General features: G+C 33.6%; 4 protein-coding genes, 1 long non-coding RNA gene and 1 other non-coding gene across 6 annotated transcripts; 3 read left to right on the top strand and 3 right to left on the bottom strand.

Moving 5' to 3' along the window:
* Positions 1-3057: 3057 nt before the first annotated feature.
* On the top strand, positions 3058-5830 carry LOC112723209 (SEC1 family transport protein SLY1). The gene is made up of 2 exons (XM_025774473.2): positions 3058-3582; positions 3664-5830. The coding sequence occupies exons 1-2, from the start codon at positions 3552-3554 to the stop codon at positions 5496-5498; spliced, it is 1866 nt and encodes a 621-aa protein (XP_025630258.1). The 5' UTR covers positions 3058-3551; the 3' UTR covers positions 5499-5830.
* LOC112723210 (pathogenesis-related protein 2-like) lies at positions 5756-6811 on the bottom strand. The gene is made up of 2 exons (XM_025774474.2): positions 6339-6811; positions 5756-6251 (listed from the first exon to the last, which is right to left on the bottom strand). The coding sequence occupies exons 1-2, from the start codon at positions 6514-6516 to the stop codon at positions 5956-5958; spliced, it is 474 nt and encodes a 157-aa protein (XP_025630259.1). The 5' UTR covers positions 6517-6811; the 3' UTR covers positions 5756-5955.
* Positions 6812-12199: 5388 nt separating this feature from the next.
* LOC112724781 (U5 spliceosomal RNA) lies at positions 12200-12318 on the bottom strand. The gene has a single exon (XR_003163927.1). It is a non-coding gene; the product is annotated as a U5 spliceosomal RNA (small nuclear RNA).
* Positions 12319-13881: 1563 nt separating this feature from the next.
* LOC112723208 (small ribosomal subunit protein bS1c) lies at positions 13882-16194 on the top strand. Its single transcript, XM_025774472.2, has 6 exons — positions 13882-14646; positions 14732-14812; positions 15135-15416; positions 15497-15607; positions 15683-15769; positions 15858-16194. Exons 1-6 carry the CDS (start codon positions 14098-14100, stop codon positions 15960-15962), a joined length of 1215 nt encoding a protein of 404 aa, XP_025630257.1. The 5' UTR covers positions 13882-14097; the 3' UTR covers positions 15963-16194.
* A 33-nt stretch (positions 16195-16227) lies between these two features.
* Positions 16228-16907, top strand: LOC140176431 (uncharacterized). Its single transcript, XR_011867964.1, has 2 exons — positions 16228-16320; positions 16654-16907. It is a non-coding gene; the product is annotated as an uncharacterized lncRNA (long non-coding RNA).
* Positions 16871-26875, bottom strand: LOC112723207 (E3 ubiquitin-protein ligase UPL6). Its single transcript, XM_025774471.3, has 26 exons — positions 26476-26875; positions 26184-26281; positions 25934-26061; positions 25316-25427; positions 24846-25026; positions 24313-24495; positions 23630-23812; positions 23017-23092; positions 22713-22831; positions 22301-22602; positions 22031-22127; positions 21612-21755; positions 21114-21197; positions 20949-21035; positions 20642-20782; positions 20403-20528; positions 20088-20186; positions 19842-19909; positions 19185-19251; positions 18611-18781; positions 18441-18530; positions 18117-18197; positions 17758-17831; positions 17604-17675; positions 17331-17420; positions 16871-17220 (listed from the first exon to the last, which is right to left on the bottom strand). The coding sequence occupies exons 1-26, from the start codon at positions 26632-26634 to the stop codon at positions 17154-17156; spliced, it is 3099 nt and encodes a 1032-aa protein (XP_025630256.1). The 5' UTR covers positions 26635-26875; the 3' UTR covers positions 16871-17153.
* Positions 26876-27494: the final 619 nt, after the last annotated feature.

The following is a 27494-nucleotide window of genomic DNA, read 5'->3' as shown; positions in this document are numbered from 1 at the left end:
ATATAGCTCAAAGATTTGGAAGATGTCATTAATATATATGCATGCAAGTAATAATTCTTCATATATCAATCTCAAAGTTGCAAGAAATCCAATATGATTTTGACAAGGGAAAAGAGTAAGTTTCTTGGCCAAAGAAAAGAAAGGCATCCAAATTTATTGAATTCAACGTTACACATAATATCATAAACAACCAATTCAACATAATAAAAAATGAAAAATGGAACGGAAAAATCATCTAGGTTCACTAATAACAAAACTGAACTCTTTAACTCAAATAAAATGAAATTATTCAATAAAATAACAATGGAAACATTCTTTCATCCATTTTCTTAGTACATCAAAAGACTAGCAACCACCAATCTACACCAAGCTTCCACTTTGCAACTGGCTAGCTAATTGAATTTAGTTACAATTAAAATAAGTTACACAAACAACATACATAATCAATCCTCTAACTCGGTTAATGAAAGGAACAATCAATCCACCTCTGATAGGTATTAAATTAAATTTTTATTTATGAAAAAAAATAGTGACAACTACATTTCTTTTCAAGAATGACACAAGGATTATGTTCCCATTTATACATTATCATGTATGGCGGGTTCATCACTCCCTCGATTGGATTTTCCGTGATCAGATCCAAAAGTAGTTTGCCTGCTCAAGTTGGCTCGCTGCACTTACCGTATTAAGGCTTGAATTTGACATTAGGCTGTGTTTATTTTCAGAGACAAGATAGAACATGACACTGAGACAGAGACAATAGGACGGAGACACTAAAAATTATTGTTTGTGTATTGTGTTTGGATACGATGTACAAGACACTAATGTAATGTCCAGTATTATGTTTGGATACACTAGGACAAGACTAAAATATTATATGAAATGACTAAAATAACCATATGATTTCAAATTTTCTACATCAAGTACAAACTAATTTAATAGAGAATGAGAGTACGTAGGAGTACAAACGAAACTTGAAAAATATTTGAAAATAAAAAAATATATAATAGTATTTATATTAAAATAAAAATTACAAATATATTTATTTTATTTTTAAATTTATTATTAATATGTAGGAATACATATGGTTAAAATTAATAAAAAATAGATTTGAGTTTGATTAATAAAAAAATTTGTTTAGGTTAATAAATTAAATTATTTTAATTAAAAAATCAATTTTAAAAAAGAATCCGTTTTTACATGAAAAAAAATTAGTTTTTGCACATAAAAATTTATTTTTATTTAGAAAACCAATTTTTTTTATCTAAAAACTGATTTTTCTTTAAATTATATAAAATCAATTACAACTTATAAATTATTTTTTAGTATTTTAAAAGATCAATTTTACATTTAATAATATTTATCTTTTAAAAATTTCAAGACTAATTATAGGAAAAACAAAAAGGGATAATAGTGGAATAATAAAAAATATCTATGAACAAAAAGGAAAACAAAATTTATAAAAAAGTCCGTGTCCACTCTTTCAAATTATGTGTCTATCATTGTCCTTAGTAAAAGAGTGGACACAAAAATATAAAAAATTATCTCGAAGACAATGTGTTCGGTGTCCATGTTTCTGCTTCCAAACACATTTTAAATATGTACTGTCCATGTCTTTGTGTCCTATCTCCGAAAACAAACGCTACCTAGTGGTCGGAATTCAGGCTCCAGCTGTGCCAAAAGCTTATTAGTAGAATGAAACAAAAATATGCCAAAAGGTTTCATGACCATCTGCTCCCAATCTCCATTGGTGAATGAAAGTTCACTCTTGATTATGATGCCTCTATTGTCATCAGGACTTAACTTAGACTCACCAAGTTAGAAGTTTAATAGACCTAAACCATAAAAGTAAAAGCAAGCCAATAAGTCAAAATGAGAGAATCCTGAACTAAGCTTAATGCTCATGCATTTAGTTATTTTTCCTAGTTCTCTGAATAGTAAGAAGCATTTGGGACAAAATGGTAGATTGATATATTAAATGGTAAGAGGGGACATATTTCAAGAGTAGTGGACTTTCAAATTTCCATGGCAAGGCTCTAAGGAGTTGACCAAAATAGTTTTGCTGTCATATATTTTTGTTCCGATTTAACTATTGAAACAAGGCAGGTAGATAACCATAAAAATTTATAATTTATTCTAGCACAAAAGAAAAAAAATTATAAACTAAAGAGAGGAATGAAGAAGCTTATCTCGTTAATTTTTCAGCAAAACAATGAACCAAAAGACCTCCACATGATGGACTTTGGCTTCCTCAGTGGAGTCAAATTAAAACATCGATTGAAGTATTGATTTAAGTTAACATCATGTTAGTTAGCAACTACCTCCAGTTTTCGCTAAAATAATTATATATTTTAGTATGATGCTATATTGGAAGGACTATAATTTTGTTCATTAAGAAGTTTGAGCAAAATCACAATAAAGTAATTAACGTCTTCTACAAACAATAGAATCATAAAGAAAAAAACAACAAAATTGCAATCCATGAAGCCCCTTTAATATCCAAATAATCAGAAATTGAATGCAAGTACTATGTAAATTCTTATTTTAAACATTCTTCCAGTAATATAGCATGAAATTTTTAGAATTAAATCTTTGCACATACACAAAAAATTGTTATCGTACAATCTGCAATTGTGATTTTGTTGAATTTGCTTTTCATATTATAGTCATTACAGTCTTGAGTGTAGTTCTACTTAGATCTGACAAGTGATTTCTCAAAAATTGGCATTGTAAAAATTCTTACGAAATTCGAGGAGAAGCTCAGAACCACCAGCGGGGCGTCAATGACCATAGTAACACATGGTTATCCCCATCCGTGTCTTCTTGTCACCTAAACCATGTAATCTTGCTCTTTTCCTTCACCATTGTCCTCGACAACATCGATGTCATGGCCTTCTTGGCGCTAACCTTGGTAACGCCAGCATTCGGGATGATGTCGCTGACATTCGTCTAAGGAAGCATTTCTCAGATGAGCACATAGAGATAGAGTAGGGTTTCATTTTAGTCTGTCTTACCTAGATTAGCACACAAGAGGGTTTCGTTTTATTCTAAAGAAAAGGAGTGGTCTTTTTAGAATTTTGAAACATATCATATTTTTTTATTTAATTTTTAAAAATTTTAAATTAATATCATATCAACCGTTGAATTTTTTTAACATAATCCAATGATCTTAATTACACGGTGCATCAGATCAGATGTGCCCAAAATACCTAGGCTGATTTTAGACTGACCCCCATTTATTTAACATCTTTTCTCTTCGTTTCTTTGTTTTTTTCCAGAGAGTTCTCTTTCATTTGACGAGAGAATCACTCTGCTGCACTCCACTAACACACCAACCAAAATGCAAAGTGGGAAACACTCCCCCTTCCACCAACAATGCATTTACCTAGCTTCGCCCCTGGATCTACGACTAACGACTTTGTGCCAGTGCAGGGTTTGAAAACTGGATCCCAAACCAAAACCCTACGTCTAATTCGATTTTATCCATCTTCACTATTCTGCATTGCAACCATCCAATTTCAGATCCATAGAGCACAACCGACCAGCCAACCATGTCTCTCAATCTCCGCCAGAAGCAAACCGGTAATAATTTCAAATGAATGATTGCTCCATTTTCAATTCAATGCATTGTGTTTGATTGTTGGTTCATTGAATCGGCTTCAGAATGCATCGCGAGGATGCTGAACCTGAACCAGCCAATAAACGCGTCATCGACGACGGCGAACGAGGAGGTTTACAAGATCCTGATCTACGACAGGTTCTGCCAGAACATCCTCTCTCCATTGATCCACGTCAAGGACCTCCGCAAGCACGGCGTCACCCTCTACTTCCTCATCGACAAAGACCGCAACCCCGTCCACGACGTCCCCGCCGTCTATTTCGTCCAACCAACTCCAAACAACATCAACCGCATCCTCTCCGACGCATCCCGCTCCCTCTACCACTCCTTCCACCTCAATTTCTCAACCTCCATCCCCCGCCCCCTCCTTGAAAACCTCGCATCCGGCACCCTTGCCTCCGACTCCATCCAGCGGATCTCCAAGGTCCACGATCAGTACTTGGAATTCATCACTCTTGAGGACAATTTGTTTTCCTTGGCGGATAAGTCTTGTTTTGTTCAGCTTAATGATCCTTCTGCTGGGGACAGGGAGATTGAGGGGATTGTGGAGAAGGTTGTTAATGGGCTTTTCTGTGTTCTCGCCACTTTGGCTGTTGTGCCAATTATTAGGTGCCCTAGGGGTGGACCAGCTGAGATGGTTGCATCTGCATTGGATCAGAGGCTAAGGGATCATTTGTTGTCCAAGAACAATTTGTTTAGTGAGGCTGGGAATTTTGTTAACTCGTTTCAGAGGCCAGTGTTGTGTATCTTTGATAGGAACTTTGAGTTGGCGGTGGCGATTCAGCATGATTTTAGGTACCGGCCACTGGTTCATGATGTGCTTGGGTTGAGGTTGAATAGATTGAATGTCCAGGGGGAGAAGGGTGGGATGAGGTCTTATGAGTTGGATAGTTCTGACCCCTTTTGGGCTGCAAATGGGTCACTGGAGTTTCCAGCTGTTGCGGAGGAGATTGAGACTCAGCTGAATAAGTATAAGAAGGACGTGGATGAGGTGAACAAGAGGACTGGTGGGACACATGGTGCCGAGTTCGATGGGACAGACTTGATTGGTAACACAAAGCATTTGATGAACGCAGTGAACTCGCTGCCTGAGCTGACAGAGAGGAAGCAGGTTATTGATAAGCATACCAACATTGCCACCACATTGTTGAGTGAGATTAAACAGAGAGCGCTCAATAATTATGTGAAGACAGAGAATGCAATGATGAGAGGGACCCTTGAATGGAAAGACCTTCTTGGCGTGCTTAAGGGACCGGGCACCCAGATGGATAAGCTTCGTTTTGCCATCCTGTATCTTATTTCCTCTGAAACCATTAATCAATCAGAAGTGGACACTGTGGAGGCAGCACTACGAGAGTCAGAGGTTGATACTGCTGCTTTTCAGTATGTGAAAAAGATCAAGGCATTAAACGCTTCCTTTGCATCGGCAAACTCTGCCAGCAGAAGTAACATTGTTGACTGGGCCGAGAAGCTATATGGACAGTCAATTAGTGCAGTCACAGCTGGTGTTAAAAATCTGTTATCTGGTGACAAGCAGCTTGCATTGGCAAGGGCAGTTGAAGCCTTGATTGAAGGAAGGCCAAATCCCGAAATAGATTCATATCTTATATTTGATCCACGTGCTCCAAAGTCTGGTTCAGGAACAAGTAGCAGCCATTTGAAGGGACCCTTTAAGGAAGCAATTGTATTCATGATCGGTGGAGGTAATTATGTTGAATATTGCAGTTTGCAAGAGCTTTCACAACAACAGCAGCCTCCTAAGCACATTATATACGGGGCAACAGAACTCCTGACTGGAGTGGACTTTGTAGAGCAGCTTACAGTGTTGGGACAAAAGATGGGTTTGGGTAACGTTGCTTCTACCTCCTCAGCCCAGTAGTTCAGACATGGCCGTATTCACATTTCGGTTTGCCCATTTATTCTTTGGTACATAAACATTGTAGTAAGATAGGGAAATTCAATATGCTTTTGATGATCAATGTCTAGAAAGGATAAAGAGTTTTGTGCCTATATATTGCCTCTTAGATTATAAATCAAGGGAGCTGCTGATCTCTTATAGTTTCCTGTAGTGCAGCCATTTAAGCTTTTGTTCATTGTATTAAAAGCTTTTCATTTAAAAGCATGATGTCTTGCCTATAACATAATCCTCAATGCTTTCATTTCTCTGGTCATTGAATATTATTGATGTACGACTATTATGGGTTTTTGCAATTTGAATCCCATCATTCTTTTCTTATTGGTTTTTATTTGAAGCATGCACACACACAAACATGCCCCCCCCCCCCCCCCAAAAAAAAAAAAAAAAACAACTGCGAATCAACATGGAGGAAAGTGTTCTAATATTGAGCAGGGTTGGCCAAGACGTAACCCTCAATAGCCTTGAAGAGAGCTTCACCCTTGGCCTTACCCTTCTTCATGTCTTCCTCCTCTGGCTTAGCATCTCCTTTCGAGTGGAACTTCACACTCAGCTTCCCAATGGATCCTCCGTTGGGTCCTTCAACCAGCTTTGTCTCAAATGTTATCTTCTCCGCCGTGGGAGGCAGCGCCACTCCTCCAACCACGCTGTAGTTGTATGCATAATTAGCCTCATCTATTGCCTCCACTTTGTGCAAGATAAACTTGGTTTCTCCATCTGCATATATATCATTATTATTACAATTCACAACACATAATTATTATCACATATATAGTATGTCTACTGAATTCGGTAGTTACTGACCCTCAACAATGGTGAGTTTCTTGATGGTTCCAGGACCACCGTTTCCCTCGACGATTTCAACACTCTTGACGTCATCAATAATCTTAGGGGTGAGGGAGTCAGCATCCTTCATAGCATTGTAAAGCTTGGCAGGGGGCAGGGTGGAGGTGATTTCATCCTCGAATGTGAAGACGGCCATGATTGTGAATTAAGAAGCTAAGGGAAGGAATGAGAAGTAAATGGTAATAAGTGAGGTTAGCTTTGTAGTATGTGGTTGATGAAGAGAGGAGTGGCTTGTATTTATAGACATATAATGGGATCATGGGGAATGAGGACGGGATGGTGTATATGTGAAGGTGCTGACTCATTGCTACGACCGCCATGTTGGGTCGTCTTTTATTTTCATTTTTCTATCCTCTTTTAATTTTCTGCTAATTATTATTCTTGGAGACTAATTTAAAGAAGCATTGAAATTCAAAGAAGGCGTTCTGTTCCGTTAATATTGAATGTTTACGCATACTTGATGAAATAAATTATAGTGAAGATGCAGAATGCAGTTGCATGTGAAGTCGATCAAAATTTATAGACGCCACGCCCTTCTAGAACGGAACTCCATTTTTCATATTGTGTATCATTTTCTTCTACGCATCACACGCACTTTCTTTTTGAAGTTTAAAGCATGCCCATGAGTACTTTTTCGTTTTTATATTAGATTAACAATAGTGTTTTTTTGAACTTTAGACGGCATAAATAATAGATATGAACGATTTATGGCTTTCGTTATAATCATTTGTTCCTAAATAATTAATGAAATTCTTTTTCCTAGTCATAGGCAGGCTAAAATTTTTTATTATAAACAAATTTTTTGTGCAATTCAATAATATTAGTTTTGTATGTTTTTTTTAGGAGAATAAGTAATTGGACCTTTCCATTACTTTGCATGGAATTTTAAAAAAATTTTAAATATAAAACTAGAGGATCTGATTTTTTTTGTTATAATTTTATTTTAATTTTTAAAATCTACAGTTTACAAATTGAATTTTTCGATTTATATACTTCCAATTTTTTTTTACTTTTAAATACAAAGCAGAAGATTCGAGTATAAAAATGAGAGGATTCAATTTTTGTACTGAAAAATTGAATGGTCTAATCTCTGTATTTTTCAAAAATCAAATGATCTAATTTTTATTTTTTAAATTAAATCATCTCACATTTTAAAAAAATATTACGGAAGGGGGGCTGCTATGGTGCGGAAGGATAGATTCCTCAGCAGGTACTTATAGTGCGTGTCCCAATGTGGTGGAAACATGCGTCCACCTAAAATATTTATTGCTTCAACGTCTGTTGCGATTGCAGGTAGCCATTACAGATGTGGATCCCACCACTCAGAATAGCAGGTCAAAATTGAAGTGGTTAACAGGTAAGTTAAGCAAGATTAATAACTTAAGGAAGTGGAAAATAAATATAATGTAATATAATAATTTTTTTGGTTTTTATATCCAGGTTTTAGTTTGCTGGAAAAATTGAGTGGGCCTGGGGCGTGCAGATACAAAGGAGCAAAAGGCTCCAGGTTTTTGAAACCCAAAAAAACAAAAAGGAGAACATAACCTGTCCAACACCCCTCAACACCCGTCATCTGTGAAGTTCCTCCCCCTTCTCCCCTGTCCGTCCGATGCAAACCAAATTGGCACCATACCAAAACCCTAGCCTTAGCTTTCTGCGCATTGATCGTGTTCCCCGGTCGTCCGTCAATAATGTAGGTTCCTGCCGTGCTCCAAGTGTTGAACCACTGTTGGGTCATCGATCGCAGCTGCTTGGATGAACTTGGTGTTCGTCGTCTCCGTCTTTGCAGCAGAGGTTCAGGAACCGCCGATTCTTTGCCGTTCAGGTTCGCTTATGCTATCAGCGTGCGTCTTCGTTCCCGATCTCCGCCCTCCTCTCCTCGCTTGGCGTTAACCAAGAAGCGTTCACCTGCCATTCACCCTTCGATTTTTAGTTCGCGTTCCTCTGGAAGCCACATCGGTCTGCAGTAAACATCTCGGACCAGACCTCGCGCTCTACCTGGCCGGCGAACTGATCTTATGTTATATAATCTTAAAAAAAATTATATTGTTATTTACTAAAATAATTGATTCTTTTTATTCATACATATTTAATTATATTCATGATAATAATCATGACTAATAAAAAATATACTTAATTTAAATAAAAGTGACTTTAACATTAAAATAATTAATAACAGAAATTATTACACATATTGATACAACATTTTTTTTATTTTTTCTATTTATTTATTCCACTGGAATATATATAATGTAGTTTAATTAAATATATTGATCCAACATATATCAAATAAATCTCAAATAATTAATTTAACGTATGAAAATGACAACTGCTATAACATTAATAAGAAAATTATTCATAATTTTATTCTCCACTTTTTTAAGTTATTAAGATATTAAATCATCATTTTAATTTTATTGTTTATTGAAGTCGAAAAATAATATATTGCATTTTTTTCTGTATAATATTAAAAACAACTATTTTAATCATTCATTTTTTAAAATCTCATTTCACTATTTGAGTTTTAGGATAGTGTATTCAACTATCATCCCTTATTTTTTTAATATTTTTTATTAAAAAGAGACAAAAAAAAAGTTTAAAAGGCCCATCTACATAACAAATCTCTTTGGTTAGCCTAGCTTTACCAAACAAAATAGGTTTAACAGCCCGTCCCATCACTTTGGTTAGCCCAGCTTTACCAAACAAAAAAAGTTTAAAAGCCCGTCCCATCACTTTGGTTAGCTCAGCTTTACCAAACCTTTTTTCATATAAAATATTCTTAATTACAACAACTAAATTATCTTTAACTGCATTAATTATCACCTCTAAGCCATTTGTTAAACACCGACAACTTGCACAGATACTGTCAACTGAAGGGCCCACGATAACTTTTGTTACATCATCTTTGGACACGCGTTTCAGCGACATGCATCATCAGCAGCTGCGGATGGATCTTCACTCAGCACAGGAGAATTTTCCATTATTTATTTATGGTGTTTTTAATTTTTTATACCTCATATTTAACCAAAATATAATGACCGATCATGTTTTATTCTATTTAAATATTTCTATATCAATACAGCAGGATTTTCTTATGTTTTCTCTCTTATATCTCTTATATGATGCTCATTCCCTTCTCTTCTAAAAAAAATGGTAGTTTTTGCTGTTTTAAATCTTTTTTCATTTAATATTATCAGATTGTGCTATATTGTCCTATTTTAAATTTCGTTTCAAAAATATCTTTATAAAAATCTCTTTATATAAATAGAATAAAACCCTACCAGTAAAATATTTAATCAAATTCAATCAAATTGTTATTAAGGATTTTAAATTTATACGCGCTCGCTTCTTCTTCTTCTTAATGTTTCAAATTCACATGCGCACGTTCTTCCTCATTCCTCCTCTTCCTCTTCTTTCTCATTTTTTGTTATCTTTCTTTTTAATTATCGTTATCACCACTATCACCACCACCTCCGTTTCCTGCTCCTCTTCTTCTTCCTTCTTTTTTTATTTAAATTTTTTCTTCTTTTTTTTCTTCCCTTCTTCCATCATCATCATCTTTTTATACGTATCATAGTTATCTTTATTGTTGAATTTTGTCATATTGATAATGTTATTTGATTCAAAATTAATTTAAATGTGTTTTTGTTTGTAATTCAGTCTTATTTGTGTGCTTGTTTTTTAACTTTGTGTGTCGCAATAATTTCAGTGCATTTATGAGATAATTGAAGTGCATTTAGTCTCATCACTTGAATTTGGTAATTAGATCATCAAATATAATTGTAATAATTCTGGTGTCATTTAAGGCATATTGATAACGTTATCCGATTCAAAATTGATTTTAAATGTGTTTTTTGTTCATAATTTAGTCTTATTTGTGTTTCGAACTAAATTTTTGTGTTGTAATCATTAAGTAATTTCGGTAGATAAGAACCAACAACATCAACCGCAAAATCATATATCAAAGTAATCACAACAAAACACACAACACCGAAAATAATTATTATATGAGAAGCAATACTTCTAAAAGAAGAAGTAAGAGTAACAGAAAAAGAAAGAAAAAAAGAAGAATAAAAAGAAGGGAAAAAATGCAGCATTAATGAAGATATTTTTGTATTTTTGTAGCAAAATTTTAGTGTCAAAACTAAAAAAGTTATACGTTATTGCTAAAAAACTTCGGTGTTATTTTTACGATGAATTCTATACAATTCAAAACTTTTCTCCCTCTTCTTCCTCATTTTTTCTTTTTCATCTTCTTGTTCTTATTTTATTTTCTTAAATTTTTTTTATTTCACTCTTTTAAGGGGAATAAAACAAAAAAAAATTAAACAAAAAATAATAAATAACTGCAATAACACATGAGAAAGAGAAGGAGAAGAAAAAACAAAATTTTGGGTGTTATTTTTCGATAAATTCTTTACACTTCAAAACTCTTCTCCTCCTTCTTCATATTCTCATAATTCTTGTTTCACCCTCTTAACAGGAACTTGTGTCACTGTTAAAAAATTTTGGTGTTAAAATTGAGAAACTTCTATGTCTCGCTTAAAAATTCTTGGTGTTATATTTCTAATAAATTTTGTATAACTCAAAATTCCTCATCTTCTTCTTTATCGTCGTGATCTTCTTCTTTTCTTATTCATTTTTTTCTTCTTGTTTTGCCTTCTCATCATTCATTTTATTTTATCCTCTTACCAGGAGTAAAAATAAAAATGTTCAAATAAAAAGAAATACATAATATGTATAAAAAAACGAGGATGAAAATGAAACAAGTAAATAAAAACACAAAAGAAAAGAAAAAAAAAAGAAAAATGCAAAGATACAGAAAAGTCGGAGCATGACACACTCTTTTTAATAAAATTAATTTTTCTTGAATTTGAACTAATTTGATTAGACTTGATTGCTAAAAAGAATTGAATATGTAGCAAGACTCATACAAATAATAGTATGAAAACATAGACTTTTCCATCATGACTTTGCAGATTTTTGTTCAAATAAATAAATTAAATATTTTATTTACTTAAATGGGTAAGTTGAGATATATTTATATTGTATTATTTATTACGTTTACACATCTACAAAATAATTATACAAGTATCTTATTTATATTATAAATAAGTTATGTCAATTTTTTTGTTATACATGGATACAAATGAGATATGCGAAAAGCTTTTAATTGATTATATCTCGAATAACAATAAAACGAAGTTTAATCTTGTATACGAAGTTTAATCTTCTCACAATATTTACAGTATAATTTGGATCGATTTATAAAATAAAAAATATAATTTATTATTTAGATTGAATTAGATTAATTTATCAAAAAAAAATAGATATAATAAAATTAAAATTAAAAGGTAAAATGTAATGGTAAATTAGTATGATACGAGAAAAAAATTGTCAATAACTAATTCTCCTTCGCATTACACTTTATTTTTCATATTTATACTGTTTAACTTTTTTTAACAAGATTAAAGTGGTAATTTTTTTAACAAAATTAAATAATACTAATTGGAATACTAATTTTAGTTTAAAAAAAATTGGTGTATTCTTGAGTACTAATTAAATTAAAATAGTAATACCAATAGATAAATAAAATACCTTCCAATATATATTAATAAATAAAATATTTTATTTATATAAAAAAATCAGCCATTACCAAGACCCCAGACATTCTCTTTAAATTAAATTAATTTGTACCTTTTAATTACAAAGAGGAATAGATAAACTTTACAAAAAAAATATCTAACTACAAATTAGAATTAAAAAAAAAAACGTGATTAACAAAATTCATCAAAAAAATATTTTATACTATATTACAGAGCCCTCTTAGATAGAGAACCCTTTCCAAAATTAAACGTATGCCGCTTAATGTGACAAGCACACGGTATTCTTTAGTAAAAGGCGAAAGAATAGTTCGCTATGTGCTTATAACACGACTCCATCTTTTACCATGCTAATAGCTGCTTCATTTTATATTGTTTGGACTTGCTTCCTCGTTGCTCCTTAAACGATGTGGCTCTAATACTGACATTTCACTTTGGCGCCAAAATACACATGCTAATGCAATCCTGCTTTACTATCCTCAATACCTTTCCCATTTACAATGGCCTCTCTCTCACACCCTCAAATCCATGTTTTAGATTTAGTACAATAATTTTTTTTTTCAAAAAAATCTTGAATTTGATTTTTCTAATTAAGCTCCCAACCACAACATACATGGAACAAGATATCAATAACAATGATTAGTATATGTTGATACTTGAATTTAAAATAGCAATGCCTATTCATTCATACATAATAATAATGTAACAACACTTTAGATTTGACATATTATTCTGGACATAGAGTTTTGAATCAGTTAAATAGAACAACAAATTATAAAACAAGATATGTTAAGCATGTAATTTCTCTCGTATCAAATACATTCTTTTTATTTGTTTAAAATTTGTGTCTTATCTTATTTACACTATAAACGAAATATATTTATAATTAAATAAAAAGACACAAAGAAAATAAATTGGGTTATCTAAATTCATAAATAAAATATTTAAAATATTTATTTAAAAATAAATCCTTATTAATGTTTAGTGCACATAAATAAATAAAAGAAATAATATACATTATTTTTATCTATACTTTTTTCATCTAATATCAAAATATATTAAATTATTAGAAAGTTGATATGTGAAAAATTGTGTTTAAGTGAAAAATAATAGGAGAGTAATAATTGAAAGTTTGAATTTATTATTTTATTTTCTTTCTAATACTTAAATAAGTAAAAAATTTAAATATATGTATTATTTTTTGAAAGCATCAAAAGATAAAAGAATTAAACATTTTTATTTAGAAATGAATAAAATGATAATTAGGTTTTTGAAGGGTTTAAAGTTAGATTAATTAACTCTTAAAAAAAAATAAAAATATCAATTAAATCATTCATAATAATAAATAGTAGACATATTATATCTTTTTTATTGATATATTTTTTTAGAAAATTATTAGTCTAAGATTAAAATTCTCATGAACTAATTAGTTAGGACTCCTAATCATTGTTTAAATAAATGAGGAATGCTAGGGGTCAGTAATTTTTATGATTTGTAGCCATCAAATAATTATCAATGATGGTTTTAATGGTATGAGATTGGTGTGAAATTTCATCCAATGGCTCACTTTTCTTTGCTGGTTATATGCTGGGCAAAATTTAACAAAGTTATTGGTCCTCTAGATTTTTCCTAAATGATAATAGCATGAAATTATTATGATAAAACTTTTAATAGCCCTCATTTTTAAAATTCCAAAAACTATATTAATTATTAAGAAAAATAGTAAAATTAAATTAGAAGAATGGTAATTATCAATAAACTATTAATTTTTAAAAGTAAGAAATAAAATACGTTGTTGAATTACTAAACTAAAGAAACTAAACTAAAGAAATTGAGTTAACTACTAAGTAATAACCAACCATAATAAATTTGATGGCCTCCTAACATTTTTTTTCCTTGAAAATAACCAAATTTGAAGGGTAAAATATGTGTAGAAGAGGAAATGAAGAAAAAGAATAATTTGGTGAAAATTTGGAAAATAGAAAAGTAACCAGTTATCCATATCAGCAGCATATGAATTGTGAAAAAGAGTGGACAAACAACAATACACGTAGCTTAGCTTAGCTTAGCTTATCTGTGTGTGAGTGAGAAAAACAGGAAGAAGAAGAAGAAACATGGCTATTTCTGTGGGTCACCAATTCCCACTCTCTTCTTCGCGCTTCTCCAAACCATCATTCTCTTTCACTCAGAAGCGAAGCTCCCTCACCATCGTCAACTCAGTGGCACTATCCAATGCGCAGAGCAAGGAGAGGCTGAAGCTGAAGGAACTCTTCAATGAAGCCTATGACAGGTGCCGCAATGCTCCCATGGAAGGCGTTTCCTTCACCCTCGAAGACTTCACCGCCGCTCTCGACAAGTATGACTTCGATGCCGAAGTTGGCACCAAAGTCAAAGGCACTGTGTTTGCCACAGATGCTAATGGAGCACTCGTTGATATCACAGCGAAATCTTCTGCATACTTGCCACTACAAGAGGCTTCCATACACAAGATCAAGAATGTGGAAGAAGCAGGGATTGTGGTTGGATTGAGAGACGAGTTTTTGATAATTGGTGAGAATGAAGCTGATGATAGTTTGATCTTGAGCTTGAGGTCTATGCAGCATGATCTTGCTTGGGAACGATGCAGACAACTCCAAGCTGAAGATGTTATTGTCAAGGGTAAGGTGGGTTACTCATGTTCTTCCTCTGCTTCAACTCTCATCTGAAACCAATTAATTGGCTCAATTCTGATTTGGGTTTTCATGGCAGATTGTTGGTGCAAACAAAGGTGGAGTGGTGGCTGAGGTGGAAGGCCTTAGAGGCTTCGTTCCATTCTCACAGATATCAACTGTTAGTTACCTCTAAAACTTTATTTATATCAAAATTGAGATTGGAGTTAAGTCTCAGAGTAATTTTGAGATTAGCCGGATACACTAAAATAGTCTTTGATATTCTAATTGTACTAACTACGTTTGTGAGATTGGCAAAAGTGTATTGCATTAGTCTTTCGACCTTTTTTTGTCGGGTGACTATCATCATCAGATGATTAGAGACTAATGCAATGCACTTTTGCTAAGATCTCAGGGACGCGACCAATTTCAGAAACCACTTTAGGACTTAATTCTTGAGATTGAGACCGAATGTAAATATTTGTTATCATTATTGTGTTTAGAAATCAAGTGGAGAGGAGCTTGTTGATAAGGATATTCCTCTCAAGTTTGTGGAGGTGGATGAGGAACAACAAAGACTTGTTCTGAGTAACCGAAAGGCCATGGCGGATACCCAATCACAGCTTGGAATTGGATCTGTAGTGACAGGATCTGTTCAAAGCCTAAAGCCATACGGCGCCTTCGTCGACATTGGTGGAATCAATGGCCTCCTTCATGTGAGTCAGATCAGCCATGACAGAGTAGTTGATATCTCAACTGTTCTTCAACCTGGTGACACTCTCAAGGTATGTGCTTGGATTTGAACTTTGAACTTTGAAGGCAGTGTGTTGTGTGCACTTGATTGAATCTCTTGTTTGCCTGTTAGGTGATGATCTTGAGTCATGATAGGGAGAGAGGAAGAGTAAGTCTTTCCACCAAGAAGCTGGAACCTACACCTGGTGATATGATCCGTAATCCAAAGCTTGTCTTTGAGAAGGTATTTTGAGACTTTGAACAATATCAATGGGTTCCATTAGGGTCATGTTTATGATGGATGAATGTTTTGTCCTAGGCTGAGGAGATGGCTCAGACATTCAGACAGAGAATAGCTCAAGCCGAAGCTATGGCTCGTGCTGACATGCTTAGGTTCCAGCCTGAGGTACTTTAAATTGAGATCATAATACAATTTCAATTCTTGTATGAAGGACCCTAGTGAGTAGTGACCTCTTTGCTCTTTAAATTGATAGGGTGGATTAACTCTTGGGAGTGATGGGATATTGGGACCAATTACTTCAGACTTGCCTGAGGAGGGACTGGATTTGAGTGAGGTGCCTCTTGCTGAAGAATCATGAATTCATCATTTTTAATTGTCACCTATTTTCTTCCCGTTTCTTTGCACACATTGTTGTATTATTGTTTTCATCCATCAAATATATTGTAAGTTAAGCATGTCGTAGTACAACTATCAATGTGCTATCATCAACTATAACTTTTTAGTTTTTATAGCAAAATTACTTCAGATCCTTCTGTCATTTGAATACAATAAACTATTAAGCTTCACAATATATAAATTCTTTTGTGCCACTTGAGAAAGCCAATGATATACTTCACCTTTGCAGTTGAAACGGTGAAATTCCCACTGCATGCAGGTCACTGAGGAAAGGTGCATCTCAATTAAAAGTGAGTGGATAATGACAAGCTTTGAACAGTGTAAGAATTTTTAATCTTGTTAATTTACTAATGGACACACTAAGTCATACTACATATAAAAAAAACACACTACATATAAAACACGCAATAAAAAAAAAGTATGAGAGTGAGATAGATTTGTTAACCGTTTATTGACCAGAGAATTACTGATCACCTCAACTCTCTTACTCAGATTGCATTTTAGTTTTAGTAACTAAAATTCCTAGTATTCAAATTTTGGCTATTTTAACTAATTTAAAAATGATCATTCTACGAGCTTACTCCTTAACATGCCACATTTGCCTCCAAGTTAACGGAGCAAACATGCCATTGACGTCCGGTTACTTTCAACAGACGATGCCAGACTTCCATGGATAGAAAATCAGTTTCCTACTTCCACAGATAGCATTTGCAAATTCATAAATACAAATGGTTGTCTTTCCTTTTTGTGTGCGTACAAATCTTTTCATTTTTTCGTCAAAATGTTCCAGCAACTCTCTTTCCAATTGAACACTGTGAAGTGTGTTCTATTTTAATTAATTAATGATCAGAGAATAGAACAAATCAATTATGATTAAAAACATAATTGAATTGATTTTACAGTTTCCAATGACACTTTATATATGTACATTCAGAGAGAATACATTGATGAGCAATATCATGTAGGAATATATATACAATATACAATAATAATAATAATAATAATAATAATAATAATAATAATAATTTTATTCTTAGTTGTCTGCCATCTGATTATTTTGTCGTCTCCCATGCCGCTCTAACAGTGTGTCCATAAGCCATTCCTCTTTCCTCCAACAGCATCCAGCTAAATTTTCCGATTTACATTGCCCCCTTTAACTTAAATCAAAACCAGCATCGGCATTTATGGCATAAAGCAATTTGGTTTCCAATTGCTCCTTACTGCACCATTAATTATAAAATGGGTACATTTGTTAGCAAGCAATGACACATTCAAAGAACTCAACAGAGGCACCGTTTTCTCAATCTAAGAAAACTAGCTTAGGACAAACCTTTGATACGGTGGAAGCTTTAGCAGATTCATACAAGTAGCTGACGTTGGTAATCGGTCAAGAGCTTCCTCCGATGCAGTACCAGCAGCCCTATAAGAACAGCAGGCATTAGACAATTCCACTTGGCCTCATTAATTACTCTTCTAACATAAAAATAAATTGTGGTTAGAGAAAACAATTTTGGATCATATTTTCGATATTTTACAAAATTAATGTTACAGATAGATCGTCGATATCAGAAATTCAGAATATAATTTCTGTAGTATCATTCACCTTTGTATGCAAAACAAAGGTTCAAGATATCGGAAACCCAGCAATGGTCCACGAGAGCAACCTGTCACAAACCTATAGAAAGGTTAAGTTTGTTATCCATGCTGAACTCAGTAATAAAAAGGGCTATTAAATCATATATCTATGTTTATCTTACTTCAGAAATTTCTTCCTGTTTTCCAATGAAAAGCCTTTGAGAATCTCCCAAAACATCTCAATCACATAATGATCCTATCAGAAGAACTCACTTGTTAGAATTTAGAAGTGCCTACTTCAAAGATCAATGTGACGTGTGTGTGTTGGCCACCGATACCTTCTTTCAGTCTTTCTTTTTCCCCACTATTGATTAATATCATGGATTTGACCCTAGTTCTTATGTATATCTAATGATAAGAAGCCAGAAAGACTTCAAAAAAAAAAGTCTCAAACTGATTTTTTAGCATGATTATAATATCATTTGAGTGTTTCTGCTAAGGATTTACTGACTAAAAACCACATAGGCGCCAAAGAGCTTACACTGTGATAGCCTCCTGCATAGTTGGTATGCTGCCGCAGATCATCGACATCCAAGCTCTCCAGTGAACCTGATATCAAAAGCTGTGGAAAACAATAATCTCAAGCAAGTTAGGTAAAATATCACAAAACAACAAATATTCATTTTATTTTCATTCTCTTTTGAAACTAACTTGACGTTTATGCCAAAGCAATGAAAATGGCACCATCCAGTTTGATCAAATATCAACACAATGGAAGAGCAAGTATTGGAAACAAAGATTATTACGGAAAAAAGAGAACCACAAAGCTTTCAAAACACAGAAGTGGACAGGCTTATAACACAACCTGAAGTTCATGTTCATTAAACATGTCAATCCAATCCTTCTGAATAAGTTGTTGAAATCCCTTCAAGAAATGAGAACTTTGTTGACGTATCTGAAAGCATACTTATTTTTATTATACAATGGAAAAAGGAATTGATTTTGCAGTACAAGATGCAATCCGAGTTACTTCACCTGAAAATTCAAGCGGTGATTTGCTACAAGATGAATAAAAGTAATGACATTGTCATTAGTAACACGCAGATTCCTTCCCCCCGGGAGCAGTTCCTCCTCTGTTTGCTCACCATATTCATTGTTTACTATCACAAAGTATAATTCCAAGTCTGATATGTCACCATCATAATGCTGTCGAACAAAATAAGATCATGAGGGCAAAGATTGAGACATTACAAAAACAGAAGAATGTCCAACATGGAAACTAACCACCTTTACAATTGTGTCGTGCTCAACTAAACCCAAAGTCCACGTGAGAACATTATTTAATTGCAATGTAAAAATGCTCTACAATTTCAATTCACTTCAAAAGTGCAATGTTGTAGATGCAAATATGCTAAAGACAAAAAGAACAGACCTATTTCAATTGCATGAAATCTTACCCAATCTCCAACAAAATTGCAGAGATAAATTAACAACAAACATGGGGGAAACAAAGGTTATACATTTTTCTTATCTATTGGATGCATATGCTAAAAAGAATTAAGATTTTCCAAAGAACTGAGACAGATGGAAGCCAAAGAAGTGGCATTACCTTGAGAAAAATAAGATGGCGATATAATTCTGGGTCCAAGGAAGGCAAGTCATTCAAATAGTTGTACCTGATGTAATGGGAATTAGAAGAATAATAAGAAGGCAAGAACTATAGCAACTTATAATAGCATGGTGATGCCAGCTTTTCTTGTAACATTTAATAGGACTTCTGCAAATTCAGAGTCAAACCACTTGCTAAAGTAGTAAATCAACAAACACCAACTTCATAATTTGTCTTCATATTTTCACCTAGCAAATCTAGACAAATAACTGCTTTATCTATGAAAACCTCTTCAATACGATAAAGGGTATTGGGCAGAATGCAGTATATTACTAAGTATTTAATACACTAAAACCAATCCATTAAAAACTTGGAGCTGAATTTTGTAATTATTTTCACATCTTGTAAGCCATAAGATTTACTTCTATTAACTAGGAACTGCATGTGGTTAATTAATTCCTAGAAATAGTATTTCTACCATCTACACATTTAAAAAATTGTTAAATATTTTCATTTATGCTTTGTGAATCTCACAATAGCAAATGCAGATACAAGCATATATTCTAATGTAAGGAAATCCACGATTCGAACATTGAAAAAGTTCAATTTAAATGAATAAACTACCTAAAGCAGAGCAAAAGACTCCTTGAGTCTTACTTTTGTTTAAGTTTGCTCAAGAAGAATGTAGCAAATGGTATATCAACCAGAATTCCTTCAAACATGGCCTGCAATATAATGGTAACGGTGAACTACAGTTCCAATTAAGCAGTATAGGAAAAGGATGCGGACCAATTCAAACTAAGTGATAAAAGATAGAATAGCATGCAGTGTTAGATTACTAGATTCAGTCATTTCAATGTAAAGGTCCACTTTACTCAAGAGCAAAAAGGCAGGAGAACACACCTTTGCAAGAAGAGTGCCAAGAAAGTGAAAAAATTGGAAATGTTGTTCATGTATCATTCCTGATCCAGGATTAGGATAAAGCAGGTGATCTGCTGTTTCCTGGATGCATTGACATACAGCAAGTCAAGAATCAATAATCCATAATGTCCACACCACAAATATAAAGAAAACAAAGGGAGCAGAATTGAAGAAACTTCAATCAGTTCCCCCACAAAATTGGAACCATATTTTTCACTTGCTACAGTAATCTTAAATTTGGTAACAATGGATTCTATGTCAAAATAACCAAAAAGAAGAGCATAATGTTTATATGACCTTGAACAATCCATACTGCACATCAAAGGCAGCACGTGTGATGTTCTCCATAAAATCTTTGAATATTCCACCCCCATCGATTCCCGCCTCTTCAACTCCAAATTCATTGACAAAAGTCACACGAATCTGTAAAGCAGAATAACAAACAGTCACTCTTATACAAGGACTTAATGGTTCTCTCAAAGAAGGGATGGCAATCATTCATAAATTCGGTACTAGGTCTTAGACAAAGATTTTACCAGTCCTCGAAGATTATCTTCGGACAACTGACTCATTTGATTATAAGCATCTTCTAAAATGCGATCTCGTTTTATTCTGAACCGGTTTCGAGTAAATCCAGCCTGAGAACCATGTCTTTGCCTAACTGCAGCTAGTTGAGACTGTTGAAACAGTAACTACATTATAGTCTCGTAAATTGTAATGAAATCCAACATATAATGATATGCAGAAACTTACGAAAACTATTCCATTGTTGTCTATTTAAATAAAACAATCATACAGAGGTAACCATTATCAAAATAAAAGCCAAGCAGAGTAGATTCTTACAGAGAATATTTTAACCCTGCTCGTAAATGGTATCAAGAAAGGGGCCTGCTTCAAAATTTCATTTGCTCGTGTGTTTTCTGTTACAGCCTGTGGGAAAAGGATTATACAACTAGCAACCTAAGCTTTTGTTCATATAACCTTAAAAATCAATGATAATGAAAATACCTGGGAGATAAAAAAGTCATTCACCCCATCAGCATGAAAATCACTGGGGGATGTAAACTGCCGCCTGTTGTTCCAATCTTGCAGCTTAGGGAGGTAAATCAAAACACAAGTGAGAAAAAAGTCATTCTATTGTAAGGTTACTCATAGCAAATGCACATGGATTTCTCTTCCAGGAGCAAATATCAAAGATCCCATAACGTGGATTATAAGACTAAGGAAAACCCAAATAATTTTTTTTAAAAAAATCAAAAAAGTAATTAGAGATGAAAGAGTGGGAGTAGAAGATATCCAGTCTAACTGTTTATTAGTGATAGACACTCGCTGAAATTCTCAGCGGAATAGAGCAATAAGCTATAAACACCACCCTAGCTTAAAGCAAAACCCTAAGAAACACCATTTGCCACATAAATGATCTAAGAATATAATTTTCCCAGAATAATAGTTAAAAAGAAAAAGGAGGGGAAAAAAAAAGATATGCAACCTATGGATTATCTCTACCTGTGAAAGAAGCTCAGAAACCACAATGCTAACCCTCTGTTGAATAGCTTCAACAGACTGCCTCTTACTAGCTGAACTGGCTGAAGCAGATTTCAGCAAATTAGGATTTGTGGTATGATTTACCCACAGCAGCTGCCATAAAGCCTGCACAAACCGAAAATTAACATAAAAAAGTTGTAACTGCAAATACATTTGTAATTGGAATTTTAGCAGAAACCATGGGCAGCTTTAGACTATATTCTTGGCTTAAGAGTTAAGACCACCAGTTTACAAAAGGTACGACATATTGGTCCCATATATATAATGAAAATTTAATACACCTTATCAGGTGCCGACTCTGTATCTGTTAACAAACCTTTTTTCCCTAAGGAGTTCAATCATAAAATTCTCAATCTTTCCTACAAAGATAATAATCTTACCTGTCTCAATATAATGATAAGGCTTCTGATATCCTTCAGTGACAGTGGCCTCTCCTGCTCATAAAATTCCTCATTATCGACTATCATAAGCATGTGCCTGGTAAAAAAAAACTGCTTAAGTATACACTTAAATAGTTAAAATCAGTTAGCTCAGTGTAAAATATCAAACATTTTAAGAGGGGAAAAAACGAGACAACAATGAGCAAGAGAAGACAGTCTGTGAACCCATACAAGCATTTATTGAAGAAGACCATGGTAAAAATGTCTTACTTGTAGACAGGACAGAATACAGCCAGTGGTAACAGCCAACCAGGTGCATCACCTGAGAGGTATGATAACCACTCAGACAAAGATGACCATTTCTTATTTTCATGGCACCGCTTCATAAAATTCCAAAGCATAGGAACAAGTTCAGTTCTGTAAGCAAGCACAGTCATAATCCGTTCCATGGGAAGTTTGTTGAAGGTAACATACAAAAACCCACAAGCTGCACCAACAGCTGCCACCTCTCTATCATCTGGTCCATACTCTAAAGCATTGACAGATGAAATCTCTCTAAATAGTATATTTGTCTGCATATGTCAAAAGATAGTTATGGATCAATTTTAAATAGAATACAAAGAAAATTGGAAATCAAACAATTGACATGCTAAATACAAACGTCATTTGCAACATGGTATACCAGATGTAGAAGGAAGCGAGGGTTTATGGCATTATAAATCTGCTGTTCCAGTTTCTTATCTAAAGCTACTTCCACAGCTGCTTCATCTTCAATCATATCATCATCAAGAATCATTGAACCTGATGCAAACAACACCAAATCAAGAGTAGTATTGAACACTAAGGACAGCCATCTCAATTTCGTAAGACTATAATAAGTTTAAAAACCATAGATTTTACAATGATATTCTTTTATGTAATTAATTGATCCAGAGAATGAAAGCTTCAAATGAAAGAAAAATTGAGGATACAATAAGAAGGCATACTTTCTCTATTATCAGATGTTCTCACAGAAGGAAGTGCCTCCATTAGAAAGGTAGTAACAGCAGCAAGATCTACGGCCTGAGTGAAAACAATAATAAGGAAGTTAAGACGAAGGTTCAAACTTCAACTCCATGGCTGAAAAAAAGAAGTCACTTTCAATGTCAAATATTGTGTCATTTGATCCATGTAGCCGACCCCATCTAGTAGGATAAGGCTTTGTTGTTGTTTTTGCTGCTGCTGTTGTTAATGTCAAATGTAAAGAATAATGCTGTAGAACTCTATTAATTAATATAAAGTCTAAATTCAATCCAGTGGCACATTTTACACATTCTAGATATTAAACTTCTTCGCCCAAAAGAAGGAAAGAAATATATTGACAATTAATCCTTTTCCATTAAAATCAACGTCAAATTTGAAGTCGCTATTTGTATACTCTTTAACTTCGAATATATCATTACATCCTTTGTAAATAAATTCAATATCAAAGTTCCTTCTGAATCAAATGTATATCCATCAAGACAACAACTTTTTTCACCAAGTAAGGTGAGATATATCAGAGAAATTAAATAGTGAAAGATAATAACATATGAAATACTGCAGCTATAAACACTTTACCATATCAAATGAACACGCAGGCTGAGATAAAGCAACTCCAGAAGTTTCTAATATATTTCCAAGCATACATGCATAGCTAGGAACTTCATTTGACATATCTTTTGGTAGCAAATTGATTAGATTTTGCCCAAATGTTGCCATATGATGAATATAATGTTGACTCATGCCCTCTGCTGCAAAAACCTGAGTACGAAGAACAACAAAATTAGATGTGAACAAATAAAGATTAAAGCAGCAGATCAGGAAAATGGCAAAAACACAAGGGGTCACTCCAGGGAATAGGAGACATCACGAAGACACTAACAACCCGGGAAGGGGGGGGGGGGTTGGAGCCAAAAAGGAGTGTTAAAATAAGTCACTCTTAATCATCTCAAGCATTTATTGAACCATTTACCCTGAAGAGTTTGATCCTTTGGCTTTTCAAGATTTTTATCATCGAGGTTTCTAGTACTATGTTACTTCGTAGATTCTATCTATATTGGTAATAAAACATTTCCTGCTTACAGTTTTTATCCTTAACATTTATGAAACAGATAGACATCCTCATAGACTTTCTTTTTGGATAAAAGGAATCAGTGGTAAGAAGGTGGGTTAGTGCAATCCTTCGTGACTCGTACCGTAATACATCTCTCAAAATATTGATCATCACGCAACCGCAAGAAATGGAAATATGCAACACGTACCTGTCTTAAGTTTGGGAAGAGATGCCACAAGAATGGAATGGTAATGATCTGTGATGCAAAGCTATATCTTGGATTGATATCTGAACAAATACATGGTTTCTGACCAATGTGACAAATTACAACCATAAGAAGACGCTCCAACGATGATCCTTTTCCAATGGGAAAATAATTTTCTGCATTATCCTGCAGCAGATCACTAGATACTTTAAGCATTTATATGACAAATGATATAATATGGAAAAGGAATAAGATCTAAATGACACTTAGTCAAAGTCATCTGTAAACAGGATGGGATGAACTCTTTCCCCCAGTAGGGTAGGAAATCACTATCAACATGTTGGGGAATAGGGTTTAAAAATTGAGAGAACCATCCAGTTTGATGTCATTCATCTTAGGGTTTAAAAAACTTTCATCATATAATGCATCTGCAGAAACCTAACAAGCAGCAATTTGGGACCTAGCTCACTCCCATATTTCTGAAACACCTCACAATCTGACAAATCATAAAATAACTGGACTTTGAAAGATGTTACCTTTCCTGTAAGGATAATCTCTCTGAGTAGCCCTAATGCATTGTTTTGAAAGAGATATCCTACTATCTTGCAGCTCCATGGCAATTTGGGATCAATTAACAATACTATAACTTCCAATAAAGGCACAGCCGACGCATCCAATTCCTCCGGACTCAATAAAAGCTGATCCTTCAACTGATTTCTATTCCGCAAAAAAAAAACTACATAAGAGAGCTAGTAAAGAAACCCAAAACCTAAGTAGCAAAGTATAAGGACTTCTAAAAGTTATAATGAGATTTAAAAGATTCAAAACCCAATAATGGAATATGCTTCAAAAATATCCATGATGAGTACAAACTTCTCTCTAAGAAGGCCGTGAAATAAATGCATATCAGTGGCATCAAAATTATATCAAAGAGAACAACAACAATTAGCTAGATTCAAAAGAGCCAAAGGCCCAGAAAATAATGGATATAGACCATGGAACTAACCTATTCTGATGTAGTGCACAAATACAAGAATATACAAGTTGCTTCACTCGGTAATTCACCAAACCACCCGTGGATGAGTAATCCACACCAGCAAAAAGTTTGACAACATCCCCTGCAGCAAACATATTAGTTCTCTAATAGAAGAACAGAAGCAAGTATCTACAGTATTATAATATACTCACAATATTGTTTCAAACATAATTTGGGTTTCCGATAAATAGAGTTTATAAACAAAAGGAAGATAACAAACAATTGGGGGAAGAGACACACAAAATAAAAAATAAAAAATGACATTGAAAACTGCCACTTTAGCATATTCAGCAGAATTTGAATTCTGTGAAATTCATTCCTATTTTTCCCTTTTAATGATAAAAGGAATTCAAAAAGGACATATTCATGCACATCCAGAATGTCACTTGGAAAGATGTACAGCTTAACCAGACACAAAACAATAACCATTTAGTAAGTTGGTTACAGCACAAATCCCTTCGTTGTTGGATTAAATGAACAGATGTAAAACAAGTATACATTCCACTCCATAAATTCTTTCCAAACACCTAAAGATACTTTCAGAGTCGTGTAAAAGCAATGGCAAAAGGAACGTTAATCAACATTTACCATCTTCGTGAACGAACTGCTGAAGCAATCGGCATATCTGCACAAGAACTAAAAAATCATCTATATTGTCTGCCTTAAAGAAATAAAGGAACTGGCGAAGGAAATCAGAGTTGACACAGAAAGAATTCCTGAATCCACAGAAAACCATATTAACAACTCGGGGTTACAAAATGGCACAATGTTCAAGTAAGATGATGCCAAAACAAAACTAATCACTAAGCAAAATTCAGGGACGAAAATCAAATTTCACCTGTCTACATTCTGGCAGTACTTGCCATAGGTCTTGTAGAACTGCTCTCGCAACCTAGACTTTTCAAGTCTGACATCTTTTCTCCCTCTGAAGCATTTCTGCAGCTAGAATACGTCAACCATTTGCCACAACACACATAAAACGAAGCTGATTTTTTTTCCACTACAACTAAATTGAGCTAAACTACGCCAAACCAGAAACTCTAACTAACTCCGCAACAAATCCACTACTATATGATGATGAATTGAGCAAGTTCGAGTACGACAAGTAAATGCAATGAGTAATGCAAAACCTGAATTTTGAGCGCAGCAGAGTTCTGTTGACGGTGCCAGAGGCGGCGGTTGCGTTCGACGCGAGTCTGTTCTAGAAGGTTCTTCCTGTCCCTTTCCTTGGAGCTGCGACCGCCCAAATCGACGCGCTTCCGCGTAGAAGGATCGCCGCTGAAGAACATTTTGTCGGTTGCTAATTTAGAAGTGGAGCGATTCAGGCCCTAGCTTCCATAGAAGAAAGAAGATCGAAGGACGCAAAGTGAGAGCTGAGGTGGCTTCAGGTGAAAGAAAAGAAAAGTGGTGCCCTAGATTACACTGAATGAATCCCAAAAACTCGGAAGCTACTTCTTCTTTAGAGCGGCAGAGAAGAAGAAGAGAAGGAAAGAGAAAGCAGGTTTATAAGAAACTGGATTCCCAACTCTCAAGTTTATTAAAATGCAACATTAAATATATGAGAGAAATGCTTATTATTAAAATTTTAATTTTATTTATATACTAAAATCAACTATTATATATTTTATTTTTATTTAATTTAAAATTTATCCAAAAAATGTATTATTAAATATATAATATTTTGTTTTTAAAAAAAATTAATTTTATAATATTTAAATTTTGTCTAATTTATTTTTTATAATAAATTTTAATTTTTTTTAAAAATTATTTATATTTATATTTTTTAAATTAAATATTAATTTTAAATATTTTTAGTAAATAGACACTACTTTTTAAGTATGTAGTATTCACTTTTAAAAATAATAAAAACAAAAAATGTTTTTAATACTTAAAAAAAATTTAAAAATTTAGTTAAATGTGAGATAAGTTTTGTCTGTTAAATAAATATTTTTTTAATAAATAAAAAAATAAGTATTTTTTTTAAAAACCAATACAAACTCATTTTTAATGTTACTATATATACAAACAAGATTCAAACTTTAATATTTAATTAAGTAAACAAGTGAATTAATCACTTTATCAACAAAAGTTAGTCAACCAAAAAATTATTAACGTCCCAAACTATTGAAGGGAGTATAACGAAAGTGGA

Source organism: Arachis hypogaea, chromosome 11 (assembly GCF_003086295.3).
Source record: "Arachis hypogaea cultivar Tifrunner chromosome 11, arahy.Tifrunner.gnm2.J5K5, whole genome shotgun sequence".
Lineage (NCBI taxonomy): Eukaryota > Viridiplantae > Streptophyta > Magnoliopsida > Fabales > Fabaceae > Arachis > Arachis hypogaea.
This window is presented reverse-complemented; position numbering and strand designations above follow the sequence as displayed.